Genomic DNA, 16,319 nt, shown 5'->3' on the forward strand with positions numbered 1-16,319 from the left:
CCTTTCTCCAGCCTGTTTTTTTTTTTTGGGGGGGGGTGCTTTTCAAGGTAGGGTCTAGCTCTAACCCAGGCTAACCTGGAATTCACTATGTAGTCTCAGGCTGGCTTCAAACTCAGCAATTCGCCTACCTCTGCCTCCTGAGTGATGGGATTAAAGGCATGCATCACTGTGCCTGGCACATTCTTTATAACTGATTGATATTTGCCTTTTCACCTTTTCTAATTTGACCTCCCCAAGAAAATGCAAGTTCTTCAGATCAGGAATTGTTCTCTGATTTAGATACCACCATGTCTCTACACTTAGAACAATACTTTTTCAGTGCTAATGTGTGTGTGTGTTTGTGTGTGTGCACAAATGATCACAAAATGTGGGCCAGGCGTGGTAGCGCACACCTTTAATCCCAGCACTCAGGAGGCAGAGGCAAGAGGATCGCAGTGAGTTTGAGGCCACCCTGAGACTACATAGTAAATTCCAGGTCAGCCTGGGCTAGAGTGATCCCTACCTGGAAGAAGAAGGAAAAAAAACAAAAACAAAAACCTCAAGGTGGATCAGCTGCTGCATTTCCTGGAAAACCTATCTAATTGAGCACACACCCAGCAGAGGAGTTCAAGTTCTGGGAAAGAACAAGCAAAACATCCTCCTCTATGTAGTGCCCAGATTTCTAAATACTTTTAAAGCTTGCTCTCATAAGATCCTCAACAACAACAAAAATCCTATGTGGCCACAGAAAAGGCAGGCCCCTTTCCTTTGCGCACTTTACAAGCAAGCAAGCCTGCAGTGGGTTTCCAACTCCTGTCCACATGCTGTTGTCTTTAGATACGTACTGGGTCACTACTGATCAACAATGAGATGTTCTCTGGGCTGGATAAAGCTCAGTTGGTAAAGTTCTTGCCCAGCAAGTACAAAACGCTGCACTTGAGCCCTCGCACCACATAAACCTGTCAGGATGGTACACGTCTATGCTCCCAACACTCTGGAGGTACAGGCAGAAGGATCAGAAGTTAAAAGACATCTTCCCAAGTTTGAAGCCAGCCCAAGATAGATGAAACCCTATACCAAGAAAAAGAAAAAGCTCTTAGGATAGAGCGATAACTTAGCACTTAAGGCGCTTGCCTAAGAAGCCTAAGGACCCAGGTTTGACTCCCCAGAACCCACATAAGCCCATGGTGGTGCATGTGTCTGGAATTCATTTGCAGGGCTAGAGGCCCTGGAGTGCCCATTTTCTTTCTTTCTTCCTTCCTTTCTTCCTACCTTCCTTCCTTTCTCTCTCTCCTCATAAATAAAACATTTTTTTTTTAAAAAAACTCTTTAAAAATTTGTGACAAGCAGTTAAAATCAGCCCAGTACTTCGGCAGTCTGACAAATGCTCAGTCCCATAGTGTGACTCATCTCAGGTCACTACCACCCAATACAGCCAATGGCTGCACTGCTGCCCAAACGGCTCTTTCCTCGGCTACACAGAAGAAATGAGACCTCACCCTCCTTCACCTGCTTACTAGGTGGACACGTAAAACTGCTGTGTGTTGTATTTCAAAGCATCCAATATTTTTTTTGCATGGGTGTGTTTAATGTGTGGAATGGTATATGCATGGTGTGTGCTTGCGTGTGGAGGCCAGAGCACACGGGGTGTCACTCCTCCACGGCTCATCCACATGTTTCTTTGGGATTTTGCCATTTTTCTTGAGCCCCAGAGATTCTCCAATCTTGGTCCCCACAAAACTGGGGTTTCAGGTGTGTGTGACCACACCCAGCTATTTATATGGGTGTTAGGAAATCAAATTTAGGTGGTATCAGGTCCTCTCTGTCCCTCATGCCTGCATGGCAAGAACTCTGAACCACTGAACCACCTCCCCAGCCCAAGCATCCAATAAATTTTAATCATTTCATATTTGCTGCATTCCAAGGCTGAGAAAAATTTAATTAGTTTTTTTGGCTTTTCAAGGTAGGGTCTTGCTCTAGGGCCAGGATGACCTGGAATTCACTATGTAGTCTCAGGCTGGCCTTGAACTCACAACAGTCCTCCTACCTCCTGAGTGCTGGGATTAAAGGCATATGCTACCATGCCCAGCTTAATTACTAATGTAATGATCAAATGAGCCTGGTTAGCACAGTAGGTAGCACATCAGTCTCATAATCTAATGATTGTGAAATCTGTGATTTTCAAAACTACAGTTTTGGGTTGGAGAGACGGCTTAGTGGTTAAGACACTTGCCTGTGAAGCCTAAGGACCCAGGTTCTGTTCTCCAGGTCCCACATAAACCAGATGCACAAGGTGGCACATGAGTCTGGAGTTCATTTGTAGTGGCTAGAGGCCCTGGTGCACCCATTCTCTTTTTCCCTCTGTCTCTAATAGGTAAATTTAAAAAAATAAAACATTGAAAAAACTGGCTTTTTGGTACAGGAGTGACAAAAACAAACTGAGCATTCTACGAGAGCATATTTCATAGTGTTCAATGACAACACTTTTCCAATCATCACAAGTTCCTCCACATCTGAGGGTTCTCAGAAGTTAAGACGGGTTGGTAACAGCCAGCAGTGAATGCTAAGCTGATTTTTTTTTAATCTTTTTGATTTTCATTTATTTATTCATTAGAGAGAGAGAGAGGATGGGCATGTCAGGGAATCCAGTCACTGAAAAGGAATTCCAAATGCATGTGCCACCATATGCATCTGGCATATGTGGGTACTGGTGAATCAAACCTGAGTCCTTAGGCTTTGCAGGCAAGCACCTTAAATGCTAAGCCGTCTCTCTAGCCATGACTTTTTTAAAGGTAGGACTTGCTCTAGCCCAGGCTGACCTGGTACTCACTATGTAGTCTTAGGCTGGCCTCAAACTTATAGTGATCCTCCTACCTCTGCCTCCCAAGTGCTGGGATTAAAGGCTAGAGCAAGACCTACCTCAAAAAAAGCAGGGAGTGATGAAGAATGGAATTTCAAAGGGGAAAGTGTGAGGGGGGGAGGGAGGGAATTACCATGGAGTATTTTTTTAGAATCATGGAAAGTGTTAATAAAAATTAAAAAAAAAAAAAAAAAAGCAGGGAGGGGTACTAGAGAAATAGCTCAGCAGCCTGCAAAGCCTAATCAAATCTGAGTTCAATTCCCAAATACCCACATAAAGCCAGATGTACCCATGTCAAGGCAATCTGGCATTTCTTTGCAGCAGCAAGAGACCCTGGTTTGCATGTGTGCATGCACACACAAACATACACATGTGCAAACAAATGATAAAAAATTTTACGGCAAAAGTAGAAATAAAGTTGAGTTACCTTCCACCTTCTCTAGCTTGGCCAGGGTCAGTCCTATTGCATTGGGACGATGAGGGCTCCTCGTGGAAAACACTCCAGTCTTTGCCCCATTTAGCCTAGGGGGCTGCACCTTTGCCTTAGTGCTTAAATGACCATTTTTGTGAAAAACAAACAAAATCCTATAGAAAATAAAGCAAATCACTTGTTAAAAAAGAATATTTATAATCATTTAGGGAGGGAAATGTAGTAACTCACAAATTAACAAAAGGATTATTTTACTGAAATTCGCTGATGGAGATGATACAAGAGCATCATCTCTACACCATCCCTTTTATGTAGGACATGACTGGCATACTGTAGGAACTGAACAGATGTGCCTCATGCCCAAGTAAACAGTGTTACCTAGTTACTGTGTGCCACATAATATGCCAGGCATTTTTATACCCACTTCATGTCATCTTAACAATTATTCAGCTGGGCATGGTGGCACAAACCTTGAATCTCAGCACTGGTAGGAGGTGCACCATGAGTTCAAAGCCAGCCTGGGCACCAGAGTTACAAGTCAGACTGGGCTAGAGTAAAAGCCTACCTCAAAACAAAAACAAAAACAAACAGACAAGCAAAAACAACCTTTCATTTTAAAGATGAAAGAAGAAGAAACTGAATCTCAATGTTAAACAGCTAGGCGTCGTGATGGTTGAAGGATCACGGTGTGTTTCAGGCCAGCCTGAGACTACATAGTGAATTCCACATCAGCTTGAGCTAGAGTAAGTCCCTACCTCAAAAAAAAAAACAAAAAAACAAAAAAAAAAAAACAGTGCTGGAGAGATAGCTTAGTAGTTAAGGCACTTGTCTGCAAAGCCAAAGGACCCAGGTTCAATTCCCCAGGACCGAACATAAGCCAGATACATGAGGTGGAATATGCACCTGGGCTTTGTTTCCAGTGGCTAGAGTTCCTAGTGTGCCCATTCTCAATCTCTCTCTCTACCTCTCCCTTTCTCCGCCTCTTTCTTTCAAATAAACAAATAAAAAGAAAATATTTTTAAAAAGTAAATAATTATATCTGCATGTACTGCCTTGAAGGCTTTCCATGATATACACTGATGAATGAAAATAAACCCCATTTTTAAAATCAACACCCACTCTCAATGTGAGTATATAAGCTTCTATGTATATGTAAAAAAAGAAAAGCAAGAAGGTCTGGCAGGAGCTATATCAAACCATTAACAAAGAACCAGACTGTTGACACAGACCTGTAATTCTGGCTGTTCAGAAAGTGAAGCAGGAGGTTTGCAAGATCAAGGCCCTCCAGGGGCAACTTACTGAAACCTGGTCTCTAAATAAAAAGTAAAAAAGAGCCAGCCGTGGTGGCGCACATCTTTAATCTCAGCACTTGGGAGGAAGAGGTAGGAGGATCACTATGAGTTTCAGGATACCCTGAGACCTTATAGTGAATTCCAGGCCAACCTGGGCTACTGCGAAACCCTACCATGAAAAACCACACAAGTAGAGAGAGAGAGATGGGAGCATAACTCAGTGATGCAGTACTTGCCCAACAAGAGCAAGGCTCCAGGCTCACTTACCAGTATTGCAAGAAGAAAAAATACAAATAAATAAAAACAAAAACCCCACCCCTTAACAATGTTAATGATCTCTGAAGAGTTTGGGAAGAATAGGGCTAAGAGAACAGAAAAATAGGAGCTAAGAAATATCTTTATATACATCTGAGTAAACTTGCCAGCCTGGGGTACAGAGTAGGTTCCATGTCAGCACAGGCTAGACTGAGATCCTGACTCAAGTAAAACAAAGATAACAGAATATGTCAGAATAATTTAGTCTTATCCTCAAGTTGAGAAGAAAAAATAACCTATTTGAGACTAAAAAATGTTACATCTCCACCAATAAAATGAAATCAACTCAAACTGCTGGGGTAAGAAAGGTGAAGAAAGAGTTCCCAATGACAGCAAGTAACACCCAGATTTCTTAGCTTTCTTGTATGTTAGGCAGGGCACACTTAACTCTTCAGGAGTGTACGAGCAGAGTCCACAAGCTTTCTCAGTTCCAGTCACCAACGTTCACAAGGGCAGCCACCCATAGCCCCTGAACAGTGGGCATGGCAGACAATGCACACACAAATGAGCGTGCAGTCCTGAAGGAGTAATGTACAAAAATGGACAGAAGGTCACATTTGCTGCTGACTGGCATTCTGGAGAACAGCATGATGAGCTGTGGGCACAATCAAGGAGGCCTGTGGTTTCAGCTCACAGAAGAGATCCACCATAATTAGAATATGTACCCACAGTGGGGCCTGAGCTTTCCTCAAGGTGCCCAAATGATGCAATCACACACACCAAGTTGGTATGGGATTTTACACATAAACAACAGATAAGGGGGATTTGGACAGTCAACTCCACTCTAAAAACTTGCCTCCAACTGGAATATCTGGAATATTTTATTCAAGGCCTAATGTATCACTTCTAAATATAAATCAACTTACCAAACATGAGAAAACTGCTCTAGGCCCATCAAGGAATGTTCAGGATTATTAAAGATGTTCTTTCTAATCTTCAAACAGGCCCGTGAATGCCTGCAAACAGATGGCTGTCTTGGAGTACCATTCTTGGCTGAGAAACAGGATTCCAAATAGCCTATCGGCTCAGTTAAAATATTCCCTACAAGAGAAAATTGGGTAGGAAATGACTGCTCAAAAAGTCAAACAAAGCTGGGCTTGGTGGCGTATGTTTTTAATCCCAGCACTTGGGAGGCAGAGGTAGGAGGATCGCCATGAGTTCGAGACCACTCTGAGACTACATAGTGAATTCCAGGTCAGCCTGGGTTAGAGTGAGATCCTACCTCAAAAAACAAAACAAACAAACAAACAAAAAAGTCAAACAAAGATGTAAGAACACATGTTTTCTCTAATGTGTTGAATTTATAGCTATTTTTTTTGGGGGGGGGAAGGGTTTGAGATAGGGTCTCACTCAGCCCAGACTCTCCAGATCTCACATAAGCCACACATGTGCACAAGATAGCACACGCATCTGGTGTTAAGACTGCAGTAGCTGGAGGCCTGGGTGCGCGAATTCTCTCTCTCTCAAAAAAAAATTGGAGGGCTGGAGAGATGGTGTAGCGGTTAAGTGCTTGCCCGTGAAGCCTAAGGACCCTGGTTCGAGGCTGGATTCCCCAGGACCCACGTTAGCCAGATGCACAAGGGGACGCACGCATCTGGAGTTCGTTTGCAGTGGCTGGAAGCCCTGGCACACCCATTCTCTCTCTCTCTCTATCTGCCTCTTTATCTGTCACTCTCAAATAAATAAATAAAAATCTTTAAAAAAAAAATTGGAGCAGGGCATGGCGGTGCACGTCTTTAATCCCAGCACTTGGGGGGCAGAGGCAGGAGGGCCACTGTGATTACAAGGCCACCCTGAGACTACACAGTGAATTCCAGGTCAGCCTGGACTAGAGTGAAACCCTACCTCGAAAAACTAAAAAAAAAAAAAACAAAGGCATCAGGCATGGTGGTGCACACCTTTAATTCCAGCACTTGAGAGGCAGAATTGGGAGGATCAGCATGAGTTTGAGGCCACTGTGATACTACATGGTAAATTTCAGGTCCACATAGGCTAGAGGAAGACCTTCCACCAAAAAAAAAACAAACACAGGGCTGAAGAAATGGCTTTGTGGTTAAGGTGTTTGCTTGCAAGGCCTAAAGACCCAGGTTCAATTCCCCAGGACCTATGTAAGCCAGATGAACAAGGGGCTTCATGTGTCTGGAGCTCGTCTGGAGTGGCTGGAGGCCCTGACATACCCAGTCTATCTGCCTCTTTCTGTCTCCCAAAATAAATAAATAAAATAAAATATAGCTGGAAGTGATGGTATACAACTTTCATTCTAGCAGTCTGGCTTTATTAGGAATTAGGTAAATCAAACCAGAACAGTTAGGTTTTATAAGCAAATGCCTCTAACCACTGAGTAATCTCTCCAGTCACTTCCATTGGCATTTTTATTGATAAGCCAGAAAACCAGTAATGCATGAACAAGTACTGTATTGTATGAGCAAAAGGTAAGAAACTTTCTTCAACTTTGGAAAATCCTTAAACATTTGTTGAAGGGAGGAATTTAGAGGCATGTGACCTGCCAGACTCTGCTGATCCAGAACACACACACACTCTGATCACAAACGCAATCTCATCAGGCCCACCTGTTGTCTTCAACTGACCTGTGGGCTCTTTGTTACTGACCTCATGTCTTCAACACTATGGCCAGCACTTCTTATATTTATGTGCTTGTTCTGGGTTGAGAATCCAACCAGGTCACTGCAGAAATTAGGCAAAGAGCTTAAGATCACTCAGCATCTCTAAACATTGCTTGTCAATAGAGATCATCTGTGCTGTTCAGGGCAAAGGAAACCCAGTCACTCAGGTCTTCATGCTTAAGGACCAACTGTTCTAACCCCTCCCTGCTCCACTTCTTCCTTTTGGAATGATATGATGACATTTACATGCTTGCCTCAACAATATTTCATTTACTTTGTCTTTGAGCTATATAAATGACATCAGCTAGGCATGGTGGTACACACCTTTTGTTCCAGCACTCAGGAGACTGAGGTAGGAGAGCTGCCATGAGTTTGACTGGGACTACAGAATGAGTTCCAGATCAGCCTGGGCTAGATTAAGATCCTCCCAAAAATATATAAATGAAATAAAACTGACACCAAGTTGAAAGTTATCTTCTTAGATTTTCTTTTTTGCATTCATCCACGTTGTGTATGCTCCTGAGATCTTTAAAGTTTTTTCTAGGGTATGTTTATGGGCACTGTATTTTTATTATTGTTACCTATTTGTTTTTATTTTATTTTTAATCTTTTTTAAGAGAGCGAGAGCAATAGAGAAAGAGAGATTTGGCACGGCAAGACCTCAACCACTGCAACTGAACGTCAGACACTTGCATCACCTAGTGGGCATGTGTGACCCTGCACTTGCCTCACTTTGTGCATTTGGTTTACATGAGACATGCAGATTCAAACGTGAGTTTTTAGGCTTCACAGGCAAGCACCTTTACTGCTTAGCCATCTCTCCAGCCCTATTTGTTTGTTTGTAAATCTTCACCAAAACTCTTGCAGAACAAAATTAAAGATGAAGAAACTCAAGCAGAATGATTTCATGCAGTTCAGAGGCAAAGTAGGTGTTTCCCATGCATAGATCTAGGTTCAACCCAAACAGTAAAAGGGAGGGGGCGGGAGGAGATTTTAAAAATCCAAATACAAATTCTAAATCATAGGATCCTTATGCCTTATTTACATTTGTTCAAGACATTTTTCCAGTTTCTAAAATTGTCAGCCATTGTGTTAAATTAGGGGGAACTCTTCTCACAATGGAATTAACACATGGTTGGGGACAATGTTACTCTCTTTCAATATCATGCGAAATGTCCTGTCTGCAGTGACACACTCAAGGACTTCTGCCCTTGACTGATCTAGGGAACTCTAAGTTTACAACTAGTCTTCTGAAACAGTTTATGTCTGTTCTTCACAGGTTATATACATGCTGAGTGACAACCAGTTTGATGTACTCCAATCCTTTTAGCATGTCTCCACAGTAACAAAAACCTTCCATGTTCCTCACTGTTAACGGTTTCACTATGAACTGACAATGTACTCAGAAGTGACTCTGTAGGCGTTCCTCTAGCAATATCAGTCTTAAATGCTTGGGATACTCTCAAAGTACCAAATATCCACATCCTGTTATGTCTGAACTCTTCTAGAACCTATTCATAAAGTCTCTATGTAGACATGACACCACAGATGCCAAGAAATATAAATACTCAAACCTTTCCAAATATAAATGTTTTGTGAGAGCTGGGGATATAGCTCAACTGAGTGCTTGCCTAGTGTCTATGAGGCCTTAGGTTTGATCCCAGAACCACATACACCCAGTGTGGTGACACAGGTCTGTAATCCCAGCATTTGAGAGATAGAAGTGGGAGAATAAGTTCAAGGTCATCTCTCTCAGCTACATAGCCAGTTCAAAGCCAGTTTACAATAAATGTAACCCTGGCCAAATAAATAAATACATGCTACTTGAAGGAGGGACCTAAGAGTATCTATCAAGAATTCTGATCTTCTAAGACCCTACCTTGAAAAAACCAAAAAAAAAAAAAAAGAATTCTGATCTTCATTGAGATGGGGAGGTAATATGATGGAGAATGGAATTTCAAAGGGGAAAGTGTGGGGGGGGGAATTACCATGGGATATTTTTTATAATCATGGAAAATATTAATAAAAATTTTAAAAAAAAGAATTCTTATCTTAGCTGGGTGGCACATGCCTTTAATCCCAGCACTCAAGGCAGAGGTAGGAGGATTGCCGTGAGTTCGAGGCCACCCTGAGATTACATAGTGAATTACAGGTCAGCCTGGACTAGAGTGAAACCCTACTTCAAAAAACCAAAACCACCATATGACCCAGCTATAGCACTCCTAGGCATATATCCGAAGGAATCATCTCATTTCCTTAGAAGTACGTGCTCAACCATGTTTATTGCTGCTCAATTTATAATAGCTGGGAAATGGAACCAGCCTAGATGTCCCTCAACTGATGAGTGGATAATGAAGATGTGGCACATTTATACAATGGAGTTCTACTCAGCGGTAAAGAAAAATGAAGTTATGAAATTTGCAGAAAAATGGATGGACCTGGAAAGGATTATACTAAGTGAGGTAACCCAGGCCCAGAAAGCCAAGCACCACATGTTCTCTCTCATATGTGGATCCTAGCTACAGATGACTGGGCTTCTGCGTGAGAATGAAAATACTTAGTAGCAGAGGTCAGTAAGTTAAAAAGGAGACATAAAGGGAAGAGAAAGTAAGGGAGGGGGGTACTTAATAGGTTGATATTGTATATATGTAAGTACAATGATTGTGACGGGGAGGTAATATGATGGAGAATGGAATTTCAAAGTAGAAAGTGTTAACATGGGATTTTTTTTATAATCATGGAAAATGCTAATAAAAATTAAAAAAAAAAACAAAATAAATAAAGAAAGAAGTACCTATCATTTAGCAAGTGTTGTAATATGAGACTTAAGGCACACAGAAAGCAATGGGTCCCTGCTCTCAATGATTTCCAATGTACTGACAGATTCACAAAGAGACAGAATAAACTAGGCATGTCAAAGTAGCATTTATGTCTAAGAACTACATAGAAGGGAAAGTAGTGGTCCTTGGGAGGCTTAAGACCTATCAGGTGATAAAATAGAGAAAACAAAGAACTACAATACTAGATATGTGACCTTGGGCAAAATTAACTTACCTCTCTGCACGATTTATAAAACAAAGATATCTACTTTGCAAAGTTGTAAATTACTAAGAAAATACATAAAGCACTGAGTTTAACAGAGTACTAAATAAGGAGTCAATTTGTTTTAAATATATATTTTTTTTAATTTTTTTTTTTTTTAGTTATTTGAGAGAGAGAGGCAGGTTGAGAGAGAATGGGCATGCCAGAACCTCCTGCCACTGCAAATGGACTCGACACATAAGCCACTTTGTGCATCTGGCTTTATGTGTGTACTAGAAAATCGAACCTGGGTCATCAGGCTCTGTAAGCAAGCTTCTTTAACTGCTGAGCCATCTCTCCAGCCCAAGGAATGACCTTTTTAAAAACCCCTGCAAAAGGCACATGGCAAGTTTTTACTGCAGTTTTTTGTATACAAAACTTAGCTATAGGTCTTGGTCAGGTTCTTTCCATCTCTGTCTAGATTATCAAATTACCCTTGTATTTATTTCTTTCTCTCACCCCTCCCTCCCTCCCTCTCTCTCTCTCTCTCCCTCCCTCTCTCCAGGTCCTTGCCATGGCCAAAAGATGCAAACCAATCCTTCACAGAGCTGTAATTCTTTATATATGCTACTGTTGAAATTCTGCATGCTGCCAGTTGTGAACAAACTTCTATTTCCTAATGCAGTGTTCAAGCTACCTTCTCCCCAATATGAATAACCCCACTTCTATCCAACACTTTAAAATATAGTTTCCCCCAGCCCTGGTTCTGTAAACCTCTTAGCCATAGTTCCTGCCTGCACCTGCCTTTAGGAATATTAGATCTGTATCCTGGCAGTGCGCAGCTCCCAAGAAATTTTACAACAGAACATACACAAAGACTTCGGGATCTATCTTGTTTGTTTGTTTTTTCAAGGTGAGAGCTCACTCTAGCCTAAACTGACCTGGAACTAATCTATAGCCCCAGGCTGTCCTCAAACTCACAAGGATTCTCCTACCTGGGCCTCCAGAGTTTTGGGACTAAAGGTGTGTATCACCACACAGGGCAGTAATTTTCATTTAAAACAATAAAAACTGACAAAACCTAAACCAACAGCAAGGTGCTGGCACATTAGAATGTATCTCTAAAACAAAATAGTAGGTACTAGAGAGATGGTTCAGTCCTTAAACGGTGCTTGTTTGCAGTCTGCAACTGGCATTCATTTGCAGCGGCAGGATCCTGGTGCAAACATACACACACTAATGAAAATAAATAAAAATGGCATACAGCCCCTTAAAATTAAAATTGTCATGGAGAGGTTTTTGTGGAAAATAGAATTTTTATTTATTTATTTGAGACAGAGAAAAATAGGCAGAGGAGAGAGAGAATAGGGGCGCTGGGGCCTCCAGCCACTGCAAAGAAACTTCAGATGTGTGTACCCCCTTATGTATCTGGCTTACGTGGGTCCTGGGGAATTGAACCTAGGTCCTTTGGCTTTGCAGGCAAGCGCCTGAACCTCTAAGCCATCTCTCCAGTCCCCCAAAACTAGCATTTTTAAAGCAGTTATAAATACAGAGGAAGCCAGGGGTGGTAGTGCATGCCTTTAATTCCAGCACTGGAGAGGGAGGGAGAGAGGGAGAGAGGGAGGAGCGCTGTGAGGCCACCCTGAAACTACACAGTGAATTCTAGGTCAGCCAAGGTTAAGCGAGACCCTGGGGGGGGGGGGGAGGACAGACAGAGGAGCCCCATTGTTGGCTTACTTTCCTAGCAGCACAGCGTGAAACAATGCTGGGAGAGCAACCCCAAGATACTAGCCGTATTTGTTTTTAGTTTTGTTTTCTCAAGGTGATAGCTGGTTATTTTATTTTATTTTATTTTTGTTTCTAGCAAGCCGGGCGTGGGTGGCGCATGCCTTTAACCCCAGCCCTCGGGAGGCGGATCGCTGTGAGTTCTAGGCCACCCTAAGACTACATAGTGGATTCCAATTCAGCCTGAGCTGCAGCAAGACCCTACCTCGAAATAAACCAAAAAAATAAAATAAAATAAAATGAATGGCTTGTCGCTTCCTGGAAACAGGAGGGAAGAGGCACACATCCAGGCCGAGTCTAAAACTATACCCTGGGTCTCAAGGCAGGGCACTAGCTAATCCCGGCCCTGCAGGACGCCGCCCGCTCTGGAGAAAGGCAACAGGTCACATCGCACGTGCGACCCCACCACCAGGCCCTGAGACCCTGCAGTGACGTCACACCGGCCGCCGCGGACGCGTCACGTGGTTCGCTGAACACGTGACCCGGGCTTTCGCGGTAAGTAGAACAATGACGCACGTCACGCTGCTATGTCGCACTTCACAGCCCTCTCCTCCACCAGGTCGGGTCCAGGCTTAGGCCCATCCGGAGTGCCGATTCTCCAGTTTTCTGTTACCTGTCTCCAGGGCCGGCTTCGGACACCCGCACGGGGTCGCTGTGGGCCGCGGCCCCGGCTCCTCCAAACCGCGCATGGCTACGGGTCGCAGACGTGCCCACGCGAGGCGTCCTGCCTTCCGCTTCCGCTTCCGCTTCCGCTCGGCAGGCTTTGGCGCCTGCGCAGTAGCCGCGCTATGTGTGGCCCAGAGTGCGCGCGCGAAGGGCGGTGGGCGGTGCCGCTGCCCGCGTGGAGGCCTCAGTGTGCGCTTGGGGAGGGTTGGAGGTGGGGCTGCGTCCGTGCCTAGTACTCCCACGTGGAACTCGGCTTAATGGCGTTCATTCACTGTGGCATCGCCCTCACGGGGCAGTCTGGTAGTTCCCTCACCTTCCGAAGGACGGTAGGAGCACAAAATTTGCACTCAAGTCTTTAAACCGGGCGTGGTGGCGCACACCTTTAATCCCAGGATTTGGGAGACAGACGTAAGAGGACCTCTGTGAGTTCGAAGCCACCCTGAGACTACAGAGTGAATTCCAGGTCAGCCTGAGCTAGAGTGAGACCTTAGCTCAAAAAACTAAAGTCTTTGAGCTGGGGTTTATAGCTCAGTGGTAGAGTACTTGCCTGGTACGACAAAGTTCTGGGTTCAATCCCCCAGTATTGCAAAAAGGAAAAAAAAAAATGTTTCTAAAAAAGTCCTGACCAATGAATGACCCTTATTTTTATGAGTGCATATCAATGACATAACAAAAGAATTGGAGACAAAATGTTCAGAATTCTTCTTGGGTGGTGAGAATACAAATCATACTCATTACATCCCACTTTTTCCATAAAATGATTTGTCAGAATCCCAACAAAAGCATGTGTCATGGATGTTGCAGACCTCTTATAGTAAGTCTTGTCTCAGGCTAATGAATAAGGATTGTGTCCTGTGGTCCAAACTTCACTGGAACTGAAGTGCGAATGAAATGAGGGTCAGTGTGCACACTGGGAGGGTTACTATCGTTTCTGAGCATCTCTGGAAAGTTGAGGGCCAAGAATCCTTTTCTCAGGGCTGGAGGGATGGCTTAGTGGTTAAGGCCTTTGCCTACAAAGCCAAAGAACCCAGGTTCAATTCCCCAGGACCCACGTTAGCCAGATGCACAAGGTGGCGCATGCATCTGAAATTCGTTTACAGTGGCTGGAGGCCTTAGCATGCCCATTCTTTCTCTGTCTCTCCCTCTCAAATAAATTTTAAAAAGTAAAATAACAAAATATTCAACATAAAGCATTCAACAAATAACAATCTCCAAAATAAAATGGTTAACCATGAAAGGCTAAGTCTGCTCATTTTCACTGACAAACCACTATAGAAAATAACCAGACAGGTTTCTTATAGAAATTATGGGTTTTTTTTAAAGAAACTTTTAAAATTTATTTGCAAGCAGAGAGGGAGAGACAGAGAATGGGTTTCTAGGCAATGCAGATAAACTCCAGATGCACTTTGTGCATATGGCTTGTATGTGAGTATTGGGGAATCCAACTCCAGTCTTTAGGTTTTGCAGGTAAACACCTTAATGGCTGAGCCATATCTCCAGCCTCGAAATTGTGGGTTAAATATTTTAGTATCGCGTCCTTTAGACAGGCCTTTTTCTACATGAAATCTGGGGAAAGCTTCCCTTCACACTCTTCCCATTTAAGAAGTGCTGTCCAGGGCTGAAGAGACGGCTTAGCAGTTGAGGCATTTATTTGCCTGTGAAGCCTAAGGACCCAGGTTCAATGCCCCAGTACCCACATAAGCCAGATGCACAACATGGTGCATGCATCTGGAGTTCGGCTGCAGTGGCTAGAGACCCTGGCATGCCCATTCACTATCTGTTTCTCTCTCTCTCTCAAAATCATTTTTTTAAAAAGTGCTGTCCAGCTGGAGAAACAAGTTTGAGACCCACTGTGCTACTTAGGGTGGGATAGCTGACTTCCCTTAGTTGGCACCTTAGTTGAGCCTAGTCATATTATCCACGTGAGGTAGGAAAAGTATTTCTATTTCAGAAAAGCATGATAAATGCTTGATAATATCATACCAAAGTACATGATCACCAACTGCACAGGTTACTGAAACTCAAAGTAGACTTTGAGATGTAGACCTTAAGAATCTGTTTTTCAAAACGAAGTGACTGGATTAAAGAGATGGTGCTTGCCAGCAAAGCCAAAGGATCCAGGTTCAATTCTCCAGACCCATGTAAGGCAGATACACAGGATGGTACATGCATCTGGAATTCATTTGCAGTAGCTGGAGGCTCTGGTATCCCCATTCTCATTCTCTCTTTCTCTCTCTCAAATAAATAAAAATAAGTATTTTTTAAAAAACGCAAAGTAAGCCAGGCATGGTGGCACATACCTTTAATCCCAGCACTTGGGAGGCAGAGGTAGGAGGATCGTTGTGAGTTAGAGGCCACCCTGAGATTACATAGTGAGTTCCAGGTCAGCCTGGACTAGAATGAAACCCTATCTTGAAAAAAACAACAAAAGAAAAAAAAAAAAAGTGACTGTTCCAAGAGGTAGGTCAGCCTATAGTACTCAGAAACCCTTCTCAATAAAGTGCATCTTTCGTGTCTGGAGTTCATTTGCAGTGGCTGGAGGCCCTGGCACGCCCAATCTCTGTCTCTCTCTCTATCTGCCTCTTTCTCTGTCTGTCACTCTCAAATAAATTTAAAAAAATAAAGTGCATCTTTTTTTGTTGGGGGGGTGAGGGAGATTAAATTTTTCCTAGGTAGTGTTTCTCTGTACTTCAGGCTGACCTGGAACTCACTCTGTAATCCCAGTGAACTCACATTGATCCTCCTACCTCTGCCTCCCAAGTGTTGGGATTAAAGGAGTGTGCCATCACACTTGGTTTACCTACTACTGTTCTATGGCACGAGTTCTTATTGGTTTTTTTGTTTTTTGTTTTTTTGGTTTTCTGAGGTAGTTTCTCATGCTAGCTCAGGCTCACCTAAAATTCACTATGTAGTGTCAAGGTGGCCTCAAACTCTTGGTGATCCTCCTACCTCTGCCTCCCAAGTCACTGTTTTCTTTTGGAATTGTTTTGTTCTAACGCTCCATGAGACTAAACCCTGGTGAGCAAGGATAAGTCATATATGTGTTTTGACCCCATCCCTACAGTGCTTCCCATGACGCTGTCCAAGCAGTTAAACATGTAAAACGTATTTAATATACATTTTCATAAACACAATATATTTAAAAAGTAGAAATATGAATTCCAAGTTCAAGCACAAAAAGTAAATCACATACATTAATTCCAAAACATCTTTCAGGGAGTCTCATTAAGCATTGTTCAGAGCAACTCAGAGGCCACATTTATGTGGAAAATACCACATACATTTCTGGTGGTGGTGTGACATCAATAAATGAATGAAGTTTATAAGGAAGCTATATACTCTCAAAA

General features: G+C 43.0%; 1 protein-coding gene across 3 annotated transcripts in view; it reads right to left on the bottom strand.

Moving 5' to 3' along the window:
• The window catches only part of Trmo (tRNA methyltransferase O), a 31,316-nt gene extending 18,291 nt beyond the window's left edge, over positions 1-13,025 (bottom strand). The window contains exons 1-3 of one of the 3 annotated variants that reach the window (XM_004657037.2): positions 12,920-13,025; positions 5,743-5,917; positions 3,267-3,424 (exon numbers count right to left, since the gene is read on the bottom strand). In XM_004657037.2, coding sequence (XP_004657094.2) covers positions 3,267-3,424; positions 5,743-5,917; positions 12,920-12,995 — 409 coding nt within the window. In that variant the 5' untranslated portion in view covers positions 12,996-13,025. Of the gene's footprint in view, positions 1-3,266; positions 3,425-5,264; positions 5,395-5,742; positions 5,918-12,919 lie in introns of those variants that run through there. The other 2 variants (XM_045158844.1, XM_045158840.1) reach the window with 2 other exon arrangements.
• Positions 13,026-16,319: the final 3,294 nt, after the last annotated feature.

Source organism: Jaculus jaculus, chromosome 1, assembly GCF_020740685.1.
Source record: "Jaculus jaculus isolate mJacJac1 chromosome 1, mJacJac1.mat.Y.cur, whole genome shotgun sequence".
NCBI classification, from domain to species: domain Eukaryota; kingdom Metazoa; phylum Chordata; class Mammalia; order Rodentia; family Dipodidae; genus Jaculus; species Jaculus jaculus.